Raw genomic sequence first — 21,817 nt, forward strand, 5'->3', positions numbered from 1 at the left:
GGATGGATGGATGGATGGATGGATGGATAGATAGATAGATAGAGAGATAGATAGATAGATAGATAGATAGATAGATAGATAGATAGATAGATAGAGATAGACAGATAGATAGATAGTCTTATTTTGTCGATCTCGACTTATTTACTTTATTAAAATATAAACACTTTGTGTATTTGCTCTGTAAATGAAGGCTATTGTTTATTATTATTATTATTAGAAGTAGTAGAAAATGCTCTTTCTGTTTTATTACCCAGGATTCACTGGACAGGATGGCCCCAGACCGGGCGTTTGGTGGGAGGCGCGTGACGGGGAACATGAGCGGCACGCGGAGTCCCGGAGAAGCCGGCGGGGTGACCGTCACGGCACGGAGAGTCCAGCGGCTGCACCGGTGATGTTTAACGGCGGTTTGCGGTCCGAGGTTTAGCATCGCGGTGCGTAAAGACCGCGCGCGCGGCTATCATGAGCGTCGCGCTGAAGAGCTGGAGGGCCAATGAAGGACCCAAACACTTGATCATGGTGAGATGAGAGATTCACTCACTATACTGTTGTCGCAGTGTCTGTATGGGTGCATGCACTGAGTTTGAGATGTTGTCATTTAGATTGTTGTGTTTTTATCGTTTTGGGCAGATGTTTTGGATTGCAGTCAATGTCTTCCTGTTCTGGAGAACATTCATGTTGTACTTCAGCGGAGCGCAGTATTATTATCTGCACAAGATGCTGGGGGTAAGAACTTGAGTTTATGTGTTAAGTTTGTGTTTTCAAGTTTGGGGTGTGTGAGTTTTACAGGTCTGCCGAAAAAAATAGAAACATCACAGAAATTCTAATGGTTTCCACTATACCATTACAACGTTTAACCATTAAAACCGTTAAAAATGGTTTCCTGTTGTGTGTATTGAGACATATTCCATTAGGATGGGGACATATTTTGGTCCCCATGAGGAAACAAGCTTTTTTTTTTTAATCTAAAAATGCAGAAAGTTTTCTGTGAGGGGTAGGTTTAGGTGTAGGGTTGGTGTAGAGCGCTAGAAAATACAATTTACAGTATAAAAACCATTACGCCTTTGTGTGAGATTGTATGTGTGTGTTTGTGTGTGTGTGTGAGATTGTGTGTGTGTGTGTGTGTGAGATTGTGTGTGTGTGATGCTGAGGAGATTATGTGTGTGTGTGTGTGTGTGTGTGTGAGAGAGATTGTGTGAGAGAGTGTGTGAGATTGTGTGTGTGTGAGAGAGAGTGTGTGAGATTGTGTGTGTGTGTGTGAGAGAGAGAGTGAGATTGTGTGTGAGATTGTGTGTGTGTGTGTGTGTGAGAGAGAGTGTGTGAGTGTGAGAGAGTGTGTGAGATTGTGTGTGTGTGTGAGAGAGAGTGTGTGAGATTGTGTGTGTTTGTGTGTGTGTGTGTGAGTGTGAGAGAGTGTGTGAGATCGTATGTGTGTGTGAGAGAGAGTGTGTGAAAGAGAGTGTGTGAGATTGTGTGTGTGTGTGAGAGAGAGTGTGTGAGATTGTGTGTACAGATGGTGTTGGGTGTTTGTGTGTTGCTGTGAGATGGACAGGATGCCCAAACACTCCTGTATGAATCAGGGTAATTGTTGTCACAGGTTATTGTTTAATGTCCTGGAAAGATGCTGCACAGGGACACACAACTTTCCGAAAACAAACCACACTTGTGTTAGCTAAGACTTTTATACATCTATGCCAGAATTGGGCAATTGCAGCAGTTTTACTGTGCCTATGTGTTTGTGAGGCTGTAAACCCTCATATGTAGCAAGGCTGTTGAGTTTCTGTATAGAGCTTAACAGACGTGTAACAACTCGCTCACCTCTGTACAAGAAACAATGATCAAACGACGCTGCAACGCACATACCAACACCCACATATACTAGAGATTTTCTGCTTGATTTCAGGTTTAATTCTTTAGAAATGCAAAAAAAATAAAATAAAAAATTACTTTAGATGAAATATTTTTCAGATAATATTATAATTATTTCCTGAGGCTGTAGTACAATTACAACATGATAAAATTTTTTTATTGTAATTTTCTCACACAGTATAAATTAGTTTTAAAATATATATTTCAGCAACGTACAGTGGCTGAGAGAGCTCAACGCGCTGCAAATGAAGAAACACCTGCAACAAATTAAGAAAACATCTTCATCAGTTTGACAGCACGCGTGCTGCAAATACTTACAACGTGCCAAAATACAGAAACGCACTGCAAATACTCACAACACAAACAGAAGCGTGCTGCAAATGTGCACAGACCACATCGAAAATGTTTAACGGAACCGAAACAAGTGTCTGTGCTACTTTGCAGCACGTTTCTGTATTTGGTTTTGTTGAGTATTTGCAGCACGTTTCTGTTTTTTGCTGCACATTTTTTTTTATTTGTATGTATTTGCAGCACATGTGCTGTCAAACTTATGAAGATGTTTTCTTAATTTGCTGGTGTTTTCTATTTGCATGTTTTTAAGGTGCAGAGTGTTGCGCTCTCTCGGCCAACGTAGGAACGGCATCTTTCGCATTTTCAGGGTCCTCGGCATTAAAAAGTTTGAAAACTGTTGTTCTAACCCCTGTGTATGTGTTTCTTCAGCTGGGCCTCTGCATCAGTCGAGCATCGGCCTCCGTTCTAAACTTTAACTGCAGTCTGGTACTGCTGCCGATGTGCCGATCACTGCTTACCTTCCTCCGAGGATCACAGCGGGTGAGACAGACATCACGTGCACTTTGAGAAATTCACAAAAATGCAGTCACAAAAATGCACATTTATTGCATGCTGTTTCAGATGCTGCATATGCAGTTTAAAGATTCAAAGACATGTTGCTGCCATGCTGAATGACGGTTGTTTTGACTCGGACTCTTTCTCTGTCTGTCAGGTGATGGGTAGATGTGTTCGTCGGCTGCTGGATAAGAGTAAGACGTTTCATGTGGCGTGTGGAGTCACTATATGCGTCTTCTCAGGTGAGAAACCTGATCAGATGCCTCAACACAAACGCTCGATACTGACCATAGTTTGTGTTGTTTCTGCATGATCTGGTCAGCTTATTCTGCCCACATAGCAGGAAGAGACTGTCTGAATGACATAAAGTGACCAGTTTGCTTGTTGTACATGATATTTAGGAGTTTGATAAATGTGAAATTGAAAGCTGTGAGAGCAGAACATGTCAAGTTACATTTATTTCTATAGCACTTTATACAATGCAGATTGTTTCAAACAGCTTCACAGTAATAAATAGGAAAATAACAGAATCAATGATGCAAACTTCTTCAAATAAACAGAGCAGAACAGCTATGCTTCAAAATATCTAGTTTGCTTACGATAAAGTGTTTTAAGAAAAAGATTTGATACAAACTTTATCAAATGCAGCAAGTTCTTCCTCAGAAGTGTTATTGTAGCAGCTTGGAAAATGCTTTGAGCATGATTTTTGGTTTGCAAGGCCATTGTTGGTACATTATGCATCAGACAGTAAATGAACAGACCAAACAGACTCCAGAACAATGAGAGAGACCACGCAGACAGACAGCAGATTACACTCACTTCATGGGAGAGGAAGAACAGATTACTTGGGTCGAGTCTGAAAGCACTGTTTTTGTGTATTTATGCATGTATGTCACAGGGTTATTATAGTAAAATAAAGCAATTAAAAAATAAATTTAAATTAAATTTAAATTAAATAACTAAAATGAAAGCTGACATAAAAATGAATCATTAAATAATTAATTTAATTAAAAGCATTATCTGTGGATAATTTTTGCAATGGTGCATATGCTGCACCAGAATTCTCATCGCATATGCTGAGGTGCATAAGCTCAGATCAATGAGGCCTATGATCAATCAGTACTAAAAAGAAATATAAAGCCTATGCTAATTGAGAGGAAACAAGTTGATAAAAAATGAAATCCAATATTTGGTAATAATATAGCATAATGAGAGATTTACAAGCTATTTTTGTAGGCCAGTGATTTCTGACCGGGAATGCCACAAGTGTAACAATGTGGGGGAAAAAGGCAAAAATGTACAAACATTATCCAAGTTTTTCGGAAAGTTGTCACACCCTGTGTGAGCAAAGGCGTTACGTTTCAGTGCATTGCAATAACATTAACTAGCATTTTCAGGAAAAAGAAAATCCTCTCTGGGTCAAAAGACAATAACAAAAAAAGAGAAAAAAAAGAGACCAGAACACAACATTAAAGCTAGTTCAAAAGTATATACAGTGCTGCTTGAATGTTTGTGAACCCTTTAGAATTGTCTATATTTCTGCAAATCATATCAGATTTTCATGCAAGTCCTGAAAGTTGACAAAGAGAACCCAATCAAACAAATGAGATAAAAATATATACTTTGTCAGGAATATCCAGAGGGATTCCCAGGTGGTCTTATCTTGTGTCTGCGAATCCCCCACATTTCCTGTCTCAGTGCATTGTGGTCTTGTTCTAATTACAGAGTTCTGAGGCACCCTGTTACCATGACAACTGCAACACACACACACACACACACACACACACATGGCGTGTTCATTGTTTACTCATAACCGGAGTCAATAATCATGCAGATTTATGTTACAAACTTATAGAATTGTACAGTAAGAAAGTTATTTCCTTTAACCAGGAAATTAACGTTCTTAGAATTGACAAGACGGTTGACCCTGAGTGGTCAGCTAAATATCTACAGTGGATCTAAAATATGAATAGTTAATTATAACTAGTTATGGTTAATTATTCATATTTCCCATGAGCTAATTCGCTACATTGTCTTCCACACATACTTTACGCATGCTGTCATTCCATGTGTGTGTTTTGTCTGAGTTGATGATGTTTATGTGTTTGTTCGTGTTTATGTCTGCAGTGGTTCATGTGAGCGCTCACCTCGTGAACATGGTCAGTTTCTCTGTGAGATATTCAGAGGATTTCCCTGCGCTCAATGTCGCTCAGTATCGAGGACAGGTATCACAGATATTTACATGAATTTTCTGTGTTTGGAATAATAATTTTTAAAAATGTTTTTGCAAGGGCGTAGGTATGATTTTGACATTGGTGGGGACATAACGGCAGACAACAGACATTTCATTGTTTGATTAAAATTATTGCTAGGGACAATTTAGTAGTCGCTGGATATCGGTAGGGACATGTCATAGCATCTCTACTAAATTTGACACGCTTGAAAATCACAACAAGCGATGTCTGACTAGAAACTAGAGTTCTCTCTTTAAATATGAAGAGGTCAAACAACAGATAAAGGAGTTAATTCAAATTTCACAAAAACCTTATAGAAGTAATTATAATATAAGTCAGACACTGAAGTGAGTTGCTGGTTTTGTCACTCTTTTATGGTCTTCTGTGATTCATTTTCTTAAAGGATCATGAAACCCCAGACTACTTTTTCAGAGATTTCAGCAGAGGTGTTTGTGTTGCACATCATAGAAGACCATGCTAGCATCCGTTAATTTTAATTGTTGGAGAAAACTGGTTAATTTTATGCTTTTTTGCGCTATTTTCATCTTCCAGGTTTAAAATCTACATCGTGTTGATGTCACAATTTGTGAGGTGGCAAAGGACTAGTGCATCGATGACGTGTCGGTGTCTAATAGATTATTCATGAGACTGCATGTTCTTATCCTATGAGAACTGTCTGAAACCGAAGTTGTTTGTGTTGTCTGTCTTCCCTCTTCCCCCTCCGCTCTGCAGCGCACCACGCCCACTTTTTTTTTGCGTTTTTTAAAACTGTGGTGAGAACTAACCAGTGCTGAAACGGGGTTTCATGATTCTTTAAGAGATTTGTATTTGTGTATACTTTCTTTGTTTTGTTTTTGTAACAGTACTGCCTTAATAGTTTGATGTTTTCTACTGTTTAATAATAAAAATAAATCGGAATAAAGATTTGCGATACACACTCCGGAGTGCCAATCAGAATCAAATGATTCACGAACCTGCACCGAAGTCTCGGTCTGAATCAAATGATTCACGATCCACGCTTCGAAATCCTGATCTAAATCAAATGATTCATGATCCGTGCTCAGAAGTGCCGATCTGAATATTGATTCGAGAACCATCATTTTGGATCGGGACATCGGAGCGCGCGGATTGCAGATCATTCAATTTACAAAATGATTCGCCAACCAGCTCTGAAGTTCTGATCTGAATAAAATGACCCAAACCGAAGTACCAATCTGAATCAAATAATTATCGATTCTCGTTCCGAAGTCCCGATCTGATTCAAATGATTCTTGAACCCGCATCGAAATCCCGATCTAAATGAAATGATTCACGATTCGTGCTCCAAAGTATCCATCGTGCTCCAAATGATTCACGATCCACGCTTCGAAATCCTGATCTAAATCAAATGATTTATGATCCGTGCTCAGAAGTGCCGATCTGAATATTGATTAGAGAACCATCATTTCAGATCGGGACATCGGAGTGCGGATTGCAGATCATTCAATTGAAATGATTCGCCAACCAGCTCCGAAGTTCTGATCTGAATCAAATGACCCGAACCGAAGTACCAATCTGAATCAAATAATTATCGGTTCTCATTCCGAAGTCCCGATCTGATTCAAATGATTTGTGAACCCGCATCGAAATCCCGATCTAAATGAAATGATTCACGATTCGTGCTCCAAAGTATCCATCGTGCTCCAAATGATTCACGATCCACGCTTCGAAATCCTGATCTAAATCAAATGATTCATGATCCGTGCTCAGAAGTGCCGATCTGAATATTGAATCGAGAACCATCATTTCAGATCGGGACTTCGAAGCGCAGATGGTGAGTATTTCAATTCGCAAAATGATTCGCGAACCTGTTCCGAAGCATAGATTGTCCAAAGTCCCGATGTAGATAAAATGATTTGCAATATGCAATTTGAAGTCCCGATCTGAATCAAATGATTCGTGATACGCGAACCGATTGGAGCGCTTCTAAACAGTGAATCATTTTGCGGCGCAGTGTTTTAACTGATTCGGAGTTTCGAAAAGCTCAGTTTCACCCATCACAATACGTGCTTTTTAAAATCAGTACAAGCCATATCCAAATACGAAAATGAATGGCTCTTTTGATCTGGTTTTTGCTAGTGAATTGAACTGAATGATTGAAGTCACACATTTTTATCAATCGGAGCAGTTCCAGCATATATGACTTACTCAATTGATTTGGTTTGTCTGTTCCTCCGCTAAACATGTTCAGCCATGTTTACACGACACAGTCAGTACTGATACTGGCTTAGCTCACTAGTTTTATGACATTAACTGAAATAAGTGAAAAAAGTATGATGTCTACAGATCGAATTACACACAGTTGTGCTGTGTAATATTTAAAACTGTGGTAATATGTTTTTATCTCTTTAGGATCCCAGAATTCTCATCATAAGCACAGGTGATTCACATTTCTAAATCTCCCTTTTTTACTTCTACATCAGTGTGTTGTATTTAATATAATGCAACTGAAATTATGATATTTAATGTAGGATGATTAACTGAAAAGCCTTTGGACAGAGTCTTCTAACTTTGTCAGATGTGTCTCCTTTTATTTTGTGTTTAAGCGAGATTGTTAGCTGAAGTGTTTAAATATCTCTTTCAAGTTATTTCACACAACTTAATTTCTAAAAGTAATTTTATTAATATTTTGAATTGCTTATATTTAAATTTTTCATTTTAACTGTAGTAATATGTAATTTTGTCATTTTTATTATTACTATTATTTTTAATATTATTATTTATGTTTAATTTGACCTTGTTTGAGAACTCATGATTTTTTTGGCTCTTTTCTTAGTTCCTGGAGTTACTGGCGTTCTGTTGGTGCTGGTGTTGTTTCTGATGTTTACAGCGTCGTCTTATTGTATTAGGTGAGAACCTGTAACCTTTTAACTGTTATTTGACCTGCCTGTGACCCTAGTCTCCTCTCCCTAGACTTTATACACACACACACACACACACACACACACACACACTTGACTGTAATTACCGAGACTATTACCCGGAGGGGTTCTTCCCCTCTGATTGATCTGGGGCCGATGGGCTTCTCCTCTCCATTGTCCTGCTATAATTGAGGTGCTTTAGTTCACTTTAGGACACTTCAAGAGCGTCTCGTTCAATCTAAGAGACCTGAACGCTGTGCTACATGTTCTTTTATCTCGCTCTCCTTTTTATTTGAGTGCAATTGTGTGTGTTTTTCTCAGAGTCTCAAGTTACGAGATTTTCTGGTACACTCACAACCTCTTCATCGTGTTCTACATTATTCTGATGCTCCACGTAGCAGGGTGAGTTTATCAGTGTATTTCCCTCACACGCATACAAACGACTGTGCAAAATATTGTCAATACATTTTGGGGGGACAAAATCAAACTTGAATACTTAAATAGTATGTGAAATTAGAATTGGTGTGTCCTCAAATCATTAAATATGAACTGAAAATAGTACGTAAGAGTTGCACTGATGGCATGCTATTTCTATACTTGATGCATATTTTATTACCCATAATCCCTTACATTATGGAAGAAAGGTTTTTTATGTCTTAGATTTGCAAATATCAAACAAAAAATATTAAGCAAAAATTTATTAATTAGTGTGATTTTTGTAAAATTAATTTTTTAATTATGAATTACATTTTTTTTATTTCCATTGTTCCTTTCTCTTTGGAGTGTTACAAGCTCTTGGTGCATAAAGAAGATCTGTAAAGTTGCAAAAACTAAAGTCTCAAATCCAAAGAGATATTCTTTATAAAAGTTAAGAGTCAGCCACACCCACCTACCTAAAACGGCTCGTTCTAACACGCCCCCACATACCTACATCACTATGTGGAAATATTAGCATAATGCCACCCAAATGTGCACGCAAAGAAAGAAGGCGTGGTTTCAGGAACAGCAGTCGTGTTGACTTAAAAATTAATGGAGATCGGCAGGAAGTTGTGTTTTCAAGCTTTGAATGTCTAATATAAGACATTTACATTTAGATAGAGACCATTTGACATATTGCATTCCCTTCAAATTATTCCTTAAATTTTCTATAGTTGATCTTAAAAAGGTCTTAAGGTTTTACATTTACCGTTGGGACCTTTATACCTTTATGCTTTATGCGATAAGATTGCTGCCTCTCTGTTCAATAGGGGGGCTTTAAAGTATCAGTCAAACGTGGAGGCCCACCCACCCGGCTGCACACACAACAATCTCAGTTCATGGACCAATCACAAAGCAGCAAGAGAGAAGGGGGCGGAGTTTTCAGGTGCACCACAAACAGTTTGTCAAGAAGAGGCTCATTTTCAACCCCATTTTCCTCAGGTCTGTCTGTCTCTAAATGATGCAGTAGTTGATTCTTTCATGTTGTTGTTTATATCGTTTTGTATGTACATCTATATGTATATGATTATCAGTCGTTGTGTGTGTGTTTTAGACGTGGTTGTGGGTCTCAGCTCCTCTCTGCCTGTACTGTGCCGAGTGGTTGTATCGTTTCATAAGAAGCAGCACTGCTCCTGTTACCATAGTTTCTGTCGTTAGTCATCCATGTGATGTGGTAGAATTGCGCATGCTGATGAGCGGCTTTAAGCCCCGCCCTGGACAGGTGAGCCCCGCCTCCGCACGGTTACAATAAAGTTTGTTTTCAAATTTTTAAATGAAAAACTTCAGTCTGCAACACTCCTCTTCAAACGTTTGGGGTCTGTAAGATTTTTTTTTTGAAAGAAATTAATACTTATATTCAGCAAGGATGCATTAAATTAAAAGTGATAGTAAAGGCGTTTATAATGTTACAAAATATCTCTATTTCAAATAAACGCTGTTCTTTTGAACTTTCTATTCACCAAAGAATCCTGAATGAAAAAATTAAATCTATCAGAGTTTCCACAAAAGTATGAAACAGCACAACTGTTTTCAACACTGATAATAATCAGAAATGTTTCTTCAGCAGCAGATCAGAAAATTAGAATGATTTCTGAAGGATCATGTGACACTGAAGACTGGAGTAATGATGCTGAAAATTCAGCTTTGATCACAGAAATAAATTACATTTTACAATATATTCACATAGAAATCTGTGATTTTAAACGGTAATAATATTTCACTTTTATACTGTTTTTACTGTATTTTTGATCAAATAAATACAGATTCAGTGAGCAGAGGAGACGTTTTTCAAAAACATATGTATAAGGCCCATTTAATGTAAATGTTAGTATATATATTATGTAAATATGCATATTTAATGTCATGTCTAAAATGTGTTTTTGTGTTGTTTTCTCTAGTACATCCTGCTGAACTGCCCGAGTGTGTCGTCATTTGAAAACCATCCCTTTACTCTTACCACATTGAGTCCATTTGTGTGTATTACTGCATTCAAGTCATGATGGTACTCATCTTGAGTGCGTCAATGATAGAATGATGGCTAATTGATATTGCTCATAACCACATTTTAATTGCACGTTGACATGTTTTTATCTAAAGTGACTAGCAAATTATGGATACAAAAACAATTACTAATGTTATTATTCTGACTCATTTCGAACTCGCATCATATCATAGGTTATGATTTCCAGATGCACAAGCAGGACCTGACAGCAGCATATGAACATGTGCTTCTTCATAAACAGTGCTGAAGGCATTTTCAATGATGTAATACTGTTGAAGATTGCTATAGGATCAAATTGCACTCTCTTTCAAACTAAACATTCCATGATGGTCTATGTAAATGTTTCCATTAAAAAGCATTTTTGAAACATGCAATAACCTTCTCCACACTTATACACTTAATACGTTAGCATTCTCTGCCAAGTAAAACTTTTTTACCCACTCATACACTTTGCTTGGAGTCTTTCTGCCCGCAGGGGTCTGTTTCCTTTAATGCATGACTGTACCTGATCCTCACACTCAATCCCTGCTCTCTGTGTGTGTTTGACTGTGTTCCTCAGTGTCCAACAGGGAAGAATGAAACATTTGGTGTTCATCTCAGAGTGCTGGGAGACTGGACCTGTGCGTACACACACACACACACACACACACACACATGCATAATAAATAGTTCAAAGATCTAGTTCAAAGGTTTCTGTCAAAATGTGTGAAGTTTGGATTAAAACACACTCTTACACACACATTTTTGTTGGCTCAGTCCTGTGTCAAGACACTTTCCATTGTCATGCTTTACAGATACAGTTCCTGGAAGAAAACATACTTAAAAGAAATACCACATACCAGTGCAAATACACATGGGGGATAAAACAGGCAAAAAATCCCACCAATTTACAATAAAGGACTTATCCATATCTAGAGACCAAAATGAGACCGTAAAGGTGTGTTAAACAACATAGCAGTGCACTAACATCCATCTAAAATAGTCTTATAAACCACCCAGAACAAATTAAAAACTACTTAGCAATGCTTTAACAACCGCCGAGAAATCCTTAGCTACATTCTGTAGCATATGGAAGCCCTCTTCTGCCACTGAATAAAAAATAAAAAAGGTAATTGCTTTTTTTTTTCCCGCCATTTCGAGTTATAGGTCAGAATTGCGTGTTATAATGTCAGAAATGCGAGTTATAAACTCACAATTGCAAGCGAAAAGTGAGAATTGTAAGATGTAAACTCGCAATTGCGAGAAAAAAGAAATGCGAGATACAATTCTCACTTTACTCTTGCAGTTGCGAGTTTGTAAGATGTAAACGCAATTACGAGAAATAGTCAAAATTGTGAGATTAAAAAGTCACAATTACTGTTTCTATTTTTCTAACATGCTAAAAACATTTAAAATGCCTTCGCAACCACATAGCAATGTGCTAACAGTCACCCAGAACACTCACAACATTCTGAAATATATTTGATATTGTTTTTATTTGTACATATATTGTTGATTTTCTTTTGTCTATGTTATTCCTCAGTGAGATTTTCTCAGCTGCTGCTTCAAAAGTCGAACAGCTCTGAGATTCTTCCCATGATGCAACAGAGGAGATACCCCACGTAAGTCTGCTGCGTTAATGAAGGTCATGATCCCTCAGTATATTAGGAGGTTAAATGTCATGACCCTCTGTCTGCGCCATTTCCTGGGAAGACAGAACAGTTTTCCAGCATTGTGTGGGCGGATCATCATTTTCTGATTGGTGGGGTGGTTGTCAGATCTGTTTGTAATAGCATACTACTTGTACTAATATTTCAGCATGTATACTGTGCATAATATGCTCTTCATGTAATACCCAAATGACTTGCTACATTTAACAAGATATGCAGTGTGCAACTATAGCACAGTGCACAGAATACAGTATCCCATAATGCAATGCAAAAATATTTTTTTGCTTGTGATTTGATTGGCCCACAAAGACAATTTACATAAAAGTGGATTTAGAATGCAAAATAACCATATATCATTTCACATGCTTCAAAAAAATAGTATATACCCAGGTAACCGGGAACATTCTCAGAACATTCGGGCAAGTTATGTATTAACATTTTACAGTAACATTAACATAACATGTTTATTAAAGTTATTTTGTCTTTAATAATGTTCTCAAAACATTATTTATACATTGTTCATTGAATGTTATTTCTGAAACGTTTCAGTTGAACGTTCGTGTAACATTTTGTAAATGTTGCTACTTGTTTTGGAATGTACAGAGAGTATTCCAAAGTAACTTTCCCATAATGTTTGCAAAAATGATCAAATAGAATGTTCCCTAAACATTTGCATAAACAAGATAAAACTGCACATTTTGAATTTTCCAAATATAATGTTTTCATAGCTTAATGAGAAAGTTAGCAAAATGTTCTTAGAACATATTTTTGTAAGCTCAATGCAGTGCAGTATGCAGGAATCAGTATGCTAGTATTCCATTAGTTATATTTGGAATGGAATTCTAATTCATTGCATACTGCAGTAGGTAAGTAGAATGTATTCCATGCATACAGAAATTTCACACACAGTGCACAGTTTGTCATACTGCAGAAATAGCATGAGTAGTATGGAAGTATTATGGAAATGGATATTCTGTCCACATGCGTCTTCTCTAATCTCATTGGTTCTTCTGCTTTATTGTCCCGCCCCCAGAGTGCACGTGTAATATTAAACATCCTCTTGAAATATATTGTCTTCTCTCTGTAGCTGTGGCGGGACAATCGACCAGATTATCTGAATGTTCAGCTCTACCTCAGTAACACTCGGGGATTACAGGTGTGTGTGCTTATATCTTTTTTTAATACTGCTTATTTAATATTAATTTATAACTTGAGTTTTGTAGATGCGAGCATTATTCTTTTGTTTACAGAAAATGTAAACATCTAGTTCATTATTTTACAATAAAATATGCATATATCAGTTGTCATACTGAAGTAATTTCTTTCATTGTGTGTTTTGAAGAGCATCGGTGAGGAGCGTTACCGTTTTTTGAGCTCCAGGCTTAGGATTGGTCGGCCAAAATGGAAGCTCATGTTCCAGGAAATAGGGAGAGCCAATCAGCTGTGAGTATGATGAATGCATCCATTATTGGCTGAAATAATGTAGTTATGTGGGCCATTTTAATGATTGCAGTAATCAAAAATGATGATGTGTGTGTTTGTCCTGCAGTAAAAGAGTGGGGGTTTTCTGCTGTGGACCCAAAGGGATCTCTAAAGCGTTACACACTCTATGCAATTCAAACCCACACACAGGAACTGCATTTGAGTACAACAAAGAGACCTTCATCTGAGGGACGCAAGCAAACCCATCGTTTAATGCCAAATAAAGAGTCTCTGACACTGAGGAATGAAGACAGGAGAAGACAAATGTGGATGAAGATGTCTGGAATTCATGCACCACATCCTCGTCTAAAAATGAATCCTCGGACAAAGAGATGGAGAGCCGGTAAACATTGTAATGAGATGGAAAACTTGCACAATTACGTTCTTATTCAGGGAATATTTGTGATTCTGCATGTAGTGTTTGTCTACATGAACCTGCACAACCCTTGATAGACCCTTAAATGAATAGTTCACCCAAAAATGAAAATTTGCTGAAAATGTACTCATTCTCAGGCTATCCGAGATGTAGATGAGTTTGTTTCTTCTTTAGATTTGGAGAAATGTTGCATTACATCACTTGCTCACCAATGGATGCTCTGCAGTGAATGGGTGCCGTCAGAATGAGAGTCCAAACAGCTGATAAAAACATCACAATAATCCACACCACTCCAGTACATCAGCCAAAAGCTGCTTGTTTATAAGAAACAAATCCATCATTAAGACACTTTCAACTTCCAAGATTTAAGTGCATAATCCATAATAACACTTCCTCCTTTTGTCATCTCATATCAAAATCATATTTGTTTAGGGCTGTTTTGCACTGTTTTGGCTTGTAAACGGTGCTTTGTGCAGATTTCTCTCCTGATTCAGACCAGATGACTTTTTCACCGGAGGAAACAATATTATGGACAGAGGACTGGTGATGGATTTGTTTCTTACATGAATCCAAATGATGGATTTGTTTCTTACAAACACGCATGATTTTGGCTTCACAAGATGTTAACTGATGGACTGGAGTAGTGTGGATTATTGTGATGTTTTTATCAGCTGTTTGGACTCTCATTCTGACGGCACCCATTCACTGCAGAGGATGCATTGCTGAGACAGTGATGCAATGCTACATATCTCCAAATCTGATAAAGAATCAAACTCATTTGTATCTTGGATGGGCTGAAGGTGAGTAAATGTTAAGTAAATTTAAATTTTTGGTTGAATTATTCCTATAAAACCTGGGTTAAATAGCACTAGTTCACCCAAAAATGAAAAATTCTGACATAATTTACTCGCCCTCATGTCATTTCACATGTTGTCTTGTTTATTAATACTATGTTTTGGCTTATTGTATACCTTTATGAACACAAACGTACACAACCATATTTAAAGTATAACTTTGAGTCTTAAATGAACTGCACTGCTATTATATTACCACTGCCAAAGATTACATTTAATCACTGATTTATATAAATCTTTTTAATATTACTTTGTATGTGTATTATATATATAAACACACAGTGACAATACAAGCACCATGAATATCAATAAACTGGTTTGACTAGAGACCTTAGTTGTGTTCAGAATACTAGCTTACTGCACAGTGTATATTGTGTACTATTAATTAGCATGTGAAGCAATAAGCATTTCAAACACTGGTATGCAACATTGATGTCATATGACCTCACTGTGTTGCGTTTTTGAGTGGCTTGGAAATTAAAATGATTATTTTACATTTTAAATCCAATTATTTAGTCTATTATCTAACTTTAGTCAGATTGCTTAAGGCAATTGGTCAGTGAAATTGCTTATTCCCACTGGAACCGGAAAACCAATCAAGCGCATGGCATTATGGGATGCAGTATTTTTATCAATAATATATTTTGGTTGTGTACTGCATATTTCGACCAATATGTACAAAACAATTCAAATATTTGGAGTTGGTAAGATTTTTTTGATGTTTTTCAAATATCTCTTCTGCTCACCAATGCAGCATCTATATGATCAAAAATACAGTAAAATCGGTAATATTGTGAAATATTATTACAATTTCAAATAACTGTTTTCTATTGTAATATATTTCAAAATGTAATTGATTTCTGTGATCAAAGCTGAATTTTCAGCATCATTACTCCAGTCTTCAGTGTCACAAGAAATCATGCTGATTTGCTGCTCAAGAAACATTTCTGATTATTATCAATGTTGAAAACAGTTGTGCTGCTTCATATTTTGTGGAATTGTCACTTTTGATTAATTGAATGCATCCTTGCTGAGTACACTCTTACTGACCCCAAACATTTGAACAGTAGTGTATGTAGTGGGCATTATGCATACTAAAGCAAGATTTTGAACGCAGCCCTTGTTGCATGACTCCGGTTTAGAGGCGAGACCTTGTTTGGTTTGTCACATGACCTGAGTTAACTGGCTGTTGTGTCTTTTTCCCGTCGGTACGGCGTATCCGTCCTCGCTGATGCGTGTCTGTAGGGTTACAATGTAGTCTGATATGAAGTCGATTCCTCCTCTTCGCTGCTGTTCAGAAGCGGCTGTCTCTCCCCATATGACTTTCTCCTCTTCGGCCGCCTGCGACACGCCACAGTGATAATAGCTGCAATAATTCCTGCCACGGCCGCCCCGAGGATCCCCGTGGCCAGCAGCCAGCGCCAGATCTCCCGAGCTTGCTCTATATACAGTGTCAGAAACTCCTGCACAAACCGCTGACCTGACACAGAGAAAAGTGATATAGAACAGAGAGAGACTGAAGAAGCAAGAAAGTCTCAATGCATGCAAATGACTCACTTGGGTCCTGTAAATATGCATATTCATAACCCAGAGCTTTAGTCGAGAGGAAATAATCTCCGTTTCTGTAGAGAGGGATGAAGGGGACCATGTAATAGCCGTCGTTGTGTCCGATCGGGGCGTTGGCGGTGGGGCAGTGTGTGCGGGGGGGCTGGTGTCTCCTCAGCCATTGCTCAAAGATGCTGAAACAAACGCAGAGTTGCAATGAGAAAGTCAATGGGGAATGAGGTTAATCATGTTTGGATTCATGTTTCAGTGAAACCTTCTCCGCTATTGTTGTGTTTTGCATTCAAATATGCTTTAGGTTGTTCTGGCCAGTTGCTATAGATGGTTTCTTACTGGCTCAAAAAAGTCAAAAAAGCCAACCCTCGAAATTTCTTGAGGTTTTTGCTGATTATGGGTTGAATTTGTATGAAACAATTAAAATATGCATTAAACAAAAATGCAAAACTGCGTTAAATTCAACCAGACAAAGTTTAGAAGCTAAAGTTTTGTTGTCTGTCTCACATTAAAATGTCAAATTAAAATGCACTGAACTTAACTTTGGGATTTCCCAAACTGGGGTTCGCAAATCCCTGCGGGGTTTGTGAGTTGATGAAATGCTAATAATTCAATCTTTAAAATGTAAAACTAAAATAAATCATCTTAAAATAAAATAATCAAAACAAAACTACTAAAAAAGAGATCTGAGAAACTGTGTATATATTTTTATTAATGCAAACCCCTGCTGATTTGTGAGTTTATGAAAAGCTAATAATTATTTTAAATCTTAATGTAAAATTAAAATTAATAAATAATCTTAAAATAAAAATAATTAAAATAAAACTTTTAAAAAATTACAAGTATTTATATAGAATTTTATTAACAACTCGAATAGCCCTGTACTGTACATAAAAATGAAACACTTACTGAAAAAAAGACTATATATATTTATATTTACCTGCATGCCATTTGAGCATTAACTGACATCATAGAACCATGCAAAATTAGTTTAAAAGTATAGTAAGTCAATATACAGTAGTAAAATAGTTACATTATTGAAATAGTACACTGTAAAAAATTACCGTGAATTTAACGGTAAAAGACTGTAAAAATGCTACAGTAAAAACCAGTTAAATAGCTAATGGTAAATTCCGCTACTATATACGGTGAAAAACTCGGTATAAAAATTTCACGGTAGTATACCATTTTTGGAAGTGAAAAAGTCCATATAATTTACAGTGAATAACCGTAAATTGACATTTCCAGAATTCCCTGCGTTACATTTCAAATTTGATGTTTTTTGTTGTTGAAATAACTGTTTTTCTTCTCAGTTTTGTATATTAGGGTTGTGTGTTACACCTAATGTTGTTAAATGAATGTTTATTGCATTATTTCAGTTTCATGTGTGTTACCGTGATGGTGTTTAGTGTTTGTGTGAACGACACTGTGCACCTTCTATATATGTTATTATTTAAAAGCTGCTTGTGATGTGCTTTGGTTCATCATGTGACTTTCTCATCACCTCCTGCATTTGGTGGTTATCAGTGTATTACAAAGCTACAAAACAGATTTCAGTACTTCAGTGGGTTGGTATATTAACATTATATCAGTTAATGAAATTACGGTATTTAACTGTAAATTTAAGTTAAAACCGTAAAACCTAAAATGATGCTACCATATTTTTTACGGTAAAATTCCGGTAACCACAGCTGCCGGTTTTTTACCATAAATTTTACAGTGTAAATTAAAACCACAGGGGCGCTTCGAGTAAATATTTTAGGTCAAATGTGTTTGGCTGACAAAAAGTTTTGAGAATCCCTGTATTAATGTATGTAATATTTATATAATATTGCATGATTTGAGTTGTCATTCATGACTATTGCACAGTTTTATGGGGGAGATATGCATCAAAATGCTCAGGGTTAGTAGTTTGCTATGCGTGTATGCATTTCACCTGTCGATAAAGGCATGATGTAGAAGGAAGATGGGGTCGTTGGCGGATCCCTGCACTGATGGATCCGTTCATGAAGACGTGTAAGGAGTTGTGCATCAAGCTCTGACCCGTTACTGCCAGCCCTGACTCAGGACTCGCAAATCCTGAGGAAAAGGTGATGCGTTCAGTGTTTAGAGCCTGAGGTGTTAAAGAAGTGTAAATTCTGTTTTTCTCACTCCAAATGTGCCGTTGCTTTACCTTCCAGAGCGTTCCTAAAGCTCATGTTGGAGACTCCACGTCTGCAGAGGTGGGCAGCCGCGGGACACGCTTTCGCTCATGGTTTCCTGGATTATGCAGTAACGGTCCCTCTGGAGACCCGTCACACAAAACCTCACGCTGGTTGTATTCTTCAGGTTGTGAACAGATCACCTGCACAGGTATAACAGACGCTTATTAACACACCAGCAGACAGTCCAACATAATAAAACAAAACAGATCGAACCAATAAAGGTGTAATATGTGAATCAACCTGTCAAGAACACAAATCAAAAGAAATAAACTAATAATCATACCTTACTTTTCAAAAGTTTGGGGTCAGTAAAAATTTTTTCAATTATGTGGAAGAAATTCATACTCTTATTCAGCAAGGATGCATTAAATTGATCAAAAGTGACAGTAAAAAAATTTCTGTTCATCAAAGAATCCTGAAAAATATTGAGCAGCACAACTGTTTTCAACATTGATAATAATCAGAAATGTTTCTTGAGCAGCAAATCAGCATCTTCTGAAAGATCACTGAAGACTGGAGTAATGATGCTGAAAATTCAGATTTGATCACAGAAATAAATTATATTTTACAACATATTCACAGAGAAGACCGCTATTTTAAATCATAAAAATATCTCTCAATTTTTACAATATTTTTAATCAAATAAATGAAGCCTTGGTGAGCATATCTATATTTTAAAAATCTTACCAGCCCCAAACAAAGTTATTTTTTGTTTAATTTTTTTTTCTAGTAATACATAATTAAAATAAATATTATAATGAAATCATTACTTTTATTAAATAAAAATAGCTGAAATAAAACCTGTTTTTTTTAGGACTATTACGTTTTTTCATTGTGACATTATTTTCATGACAATTAAGATCATACCACTAAACAGTTTTGAAAAAGACTAAAAAGAAATCACCTAAAAACAAGGAGTTATTAAGGTGTTTTGTAAACCTGTGCAGTTTTTTCTGTCTAATGACTTATACAGCTCATTTCTAGTTTGTTAATTGGATGCCATTTCACCTCCCTGCTGGTCTTAAGAGATCTTAAGAACGCCTACGCCAGCAGCAGATGATGAGGAGAGAGAGAGAGAGAGAAAGATGGAGCAAAAGAAAATGACAAATCAAAACTCAATTTTAGAGTGGCGTTTGCCTGTGCAAATCTCAGCATGATACTAGAGGATTGTGGGTGGTTGCCAGGTCATTGCAAAGCAGTTTCTAAGCTGTTCTGAGTTTCTTGGTGGATAAAGTTGAAGTTCTTGTAATAATCTGGTCTGTAGACAGTTGATTCCCTCCTTGGTGGAGTGTATCAGATGTTTTCAAAGTATATTATTTAAGGCTAGGAGTTTTACATATTTTTATACACATTTTTTATACTGCATCATTACAAAAATGTTATTTGAAATGAAATGTTAACTGAAATGAAAAAAACAATTTTAAAAACGTATTTTATTTCAGCTAGTTGCCATGAAACATTTTATTTAGTTTTACTTAATGTACTAAAATAAGCTCTGTAGACAGTTGATTCCCTCCTTGGTGTCTGAGTGTATCAGATGTTTTCAAAGTATATTATTTAAGGCTAGGAGTTTTACATATTTTTATACACATTTTTTATACTGCATCATTACAAAAATGTTATTTGAAATGAAATGTTAACTGAAATGAAAAAAACAATTTTAAAAACGTATTTTATTTCAGCTAGTTGCCATGAAACATTTTATTTAGTTTTACTTAATGTACTAAAATAACTAAAGCTAAAACTGAAATAAAAATGAACTATATAGACAAAAAAAACTGTTGCACATTTGAATTCATTTTACTCTCTTAATGCACTTCTGAAAATTTTCCAAAAGCATTTTTTTTTTACAGAGAATAAAATCTCTAAGAGTTTATTAATGGCTAATTTGTATTGAACCTCAAACTACTCCAAGAATACCATGGTACATGTCCAAACTATGGTGTTATCATGGCGCATTATCCAAACTAATAGCATGGTTCTTCTTTGATGCGCTTGTTATTAATGATGTGCATTCAGCTCTATATGTGTGTCATATGTTTTATCATGTGGCGTTTGGTGAAGCTGCATGTACAGTGCTCTTAGCTTTCTCAAATCATAAGCCGTCACATGTTACTGTAGTGAGCACGAGGTCCAGATAATCCAGCAATGGCATGAACGTCACAGGATTACTACAGCCGTGGGGTTTCTTTCTCTCTGCAGTCAGGGGTCATCTGCACAATCAAACGCTTTGTGCGTTTCATTCATAATGCAAAGAGTGGCCCATAAAAGAATTTAGCTAGTTGCATTTAATGAGAAAATAATAGCATGAATGCATATTTTGAGCAAATATGTAGTGAAAAGAATGTTGTGAGGTTTAATAAAACAAATGTATTGTGACATTTTGGTTGTGAAATGTTGGTAGAACATTTTTATTGTTAATGTGATTTAAAAATGAACGAATGAATGAATGACATTTACAAGAATGTTGTTCTACATTAGGAACAGGATTATTATATTTAACTAAAACAGAACCTAAAACATTTTCATTACTTGAAATAAAATAAACATGAACTAAAACACAAATATTTTAAATATTTCCTCATTTAAATTTAGTTTAACTTGATGTACTAAAATAACAAAACTAAAACTGAAATAAAAATTGCTTGAAATTATATATACACATATATATAAAACTATATAAAAAAAACGACAACAAAATTACTAAAACTTTAACTATAAAAATAAAAAACTGATTTAAAATATTAATAAAAATAAACAGTATCTAAGTGATACTAAAATGAGACTGATTGGAAATATTTTAATTTTTTATAAGTTTAAAATTGAAAATTAGATAAAGCTATTTATTAGGCTTAATATTCTGATTTCAGAATCAGTGCGGAAAGCTGTGGATTATTTAGCATGATAAATACAACTAGATGTATTAACATAGTTATTTGTGCCAATTAGATATACTAGCCCAAACCCCCCCCACCCCCAAAAATAAAACTGAAATAAAAACTATAAAGACATGCATACATAAAAACGACTAAAATTATAATACTAATACTATAATACTAAAATACCAATACTTCCAAATTGAAATTAAAAATATAAAAATACAATTCTAAATATGAATAAAAACTATAACAGTAGATAAATTACACTAAAATAACACGGGTTGTTGAAACTGCTCATTTCTATTGCAAATGCCTAAAAAGTTATTTTTATCATGCTTAATATTCATGAGTGCTGGTTTGAGATTCAGTGAAAGCTATGGTTTATGTTAGCATGATACATACAACCATATGTATGTGAAAGAGCAGTAATCTAAATATAACATAGTTATGAACAGTGTTGGGGGTAACTCATTACAAGTAATGCGAGTTAC

At 36.1% G+C, this 21,817-nt stretch overlaps 1 protein-coding gene and 1 pseudogene across 1 annotated transcript; one reads left to right on the top strand and one right to left on the bottom strand.

The window, feature by feature from the left end:
* Positions 1-292: 292 nt before the first annotated feature.
* Positions 293-13,396, top strand: LOC107570107 (NADPH oxidase 4). The gene is made up of 15 exons (XM_016256305.1): positions 293-516; positions 628-723; positions 2,587-2,697; positions 2,870-2,954; positions 4,840-4,937; positions 7,338-7,365; positions 7,762-7,834; positions 8,168-8,248; positions 9,094-9,265; positions 9,378-9,545; positions 10,222-10,284; positions 10,885-10,945; positions 11,848-11,926; positions 13,062-13,130; positions 13,317-13,396. The coding sequence occupies exons 1-14, from the start codon at positions 460-462 to the stop codon at positions 13,090-13,092; spliced, it is 1,203 nt and encodes a 400-aa protein (XP_016111791.1). The 5' UTR covers positions 293-459; the 3' UTR covers positions 13,093-13,130; positions 13,317-13,396.
* A 2,478-nt stretch (positions 13,397-15,874) lies between these two features.
* LOC107570102 (tyrosinase-like) overlaps positions 15,875-21,817 on the bottom strand; it is a 15,734-nt pseudogene continuing 9,791 nt past the window's right edge.

This window comes from Sinocyclocheilus grahami, unplaced genomic scaffold (genome assembly GCF_001515645.1).
Source record: "Sinocyclocheilus grahami isolate Dianchi unplaced genomic scaffold, SAMN03320097.WGS_v1.1 scaffold1416.1, whole genome shotgun sequence".
Taxonomy (NCBI): Eukaryota; Metazoa; Chordata; class Actinopteri; order Cypriniformes; family Cyprinidae; genus Sinocyclocheilus; species Sinocyclocheilus grahami.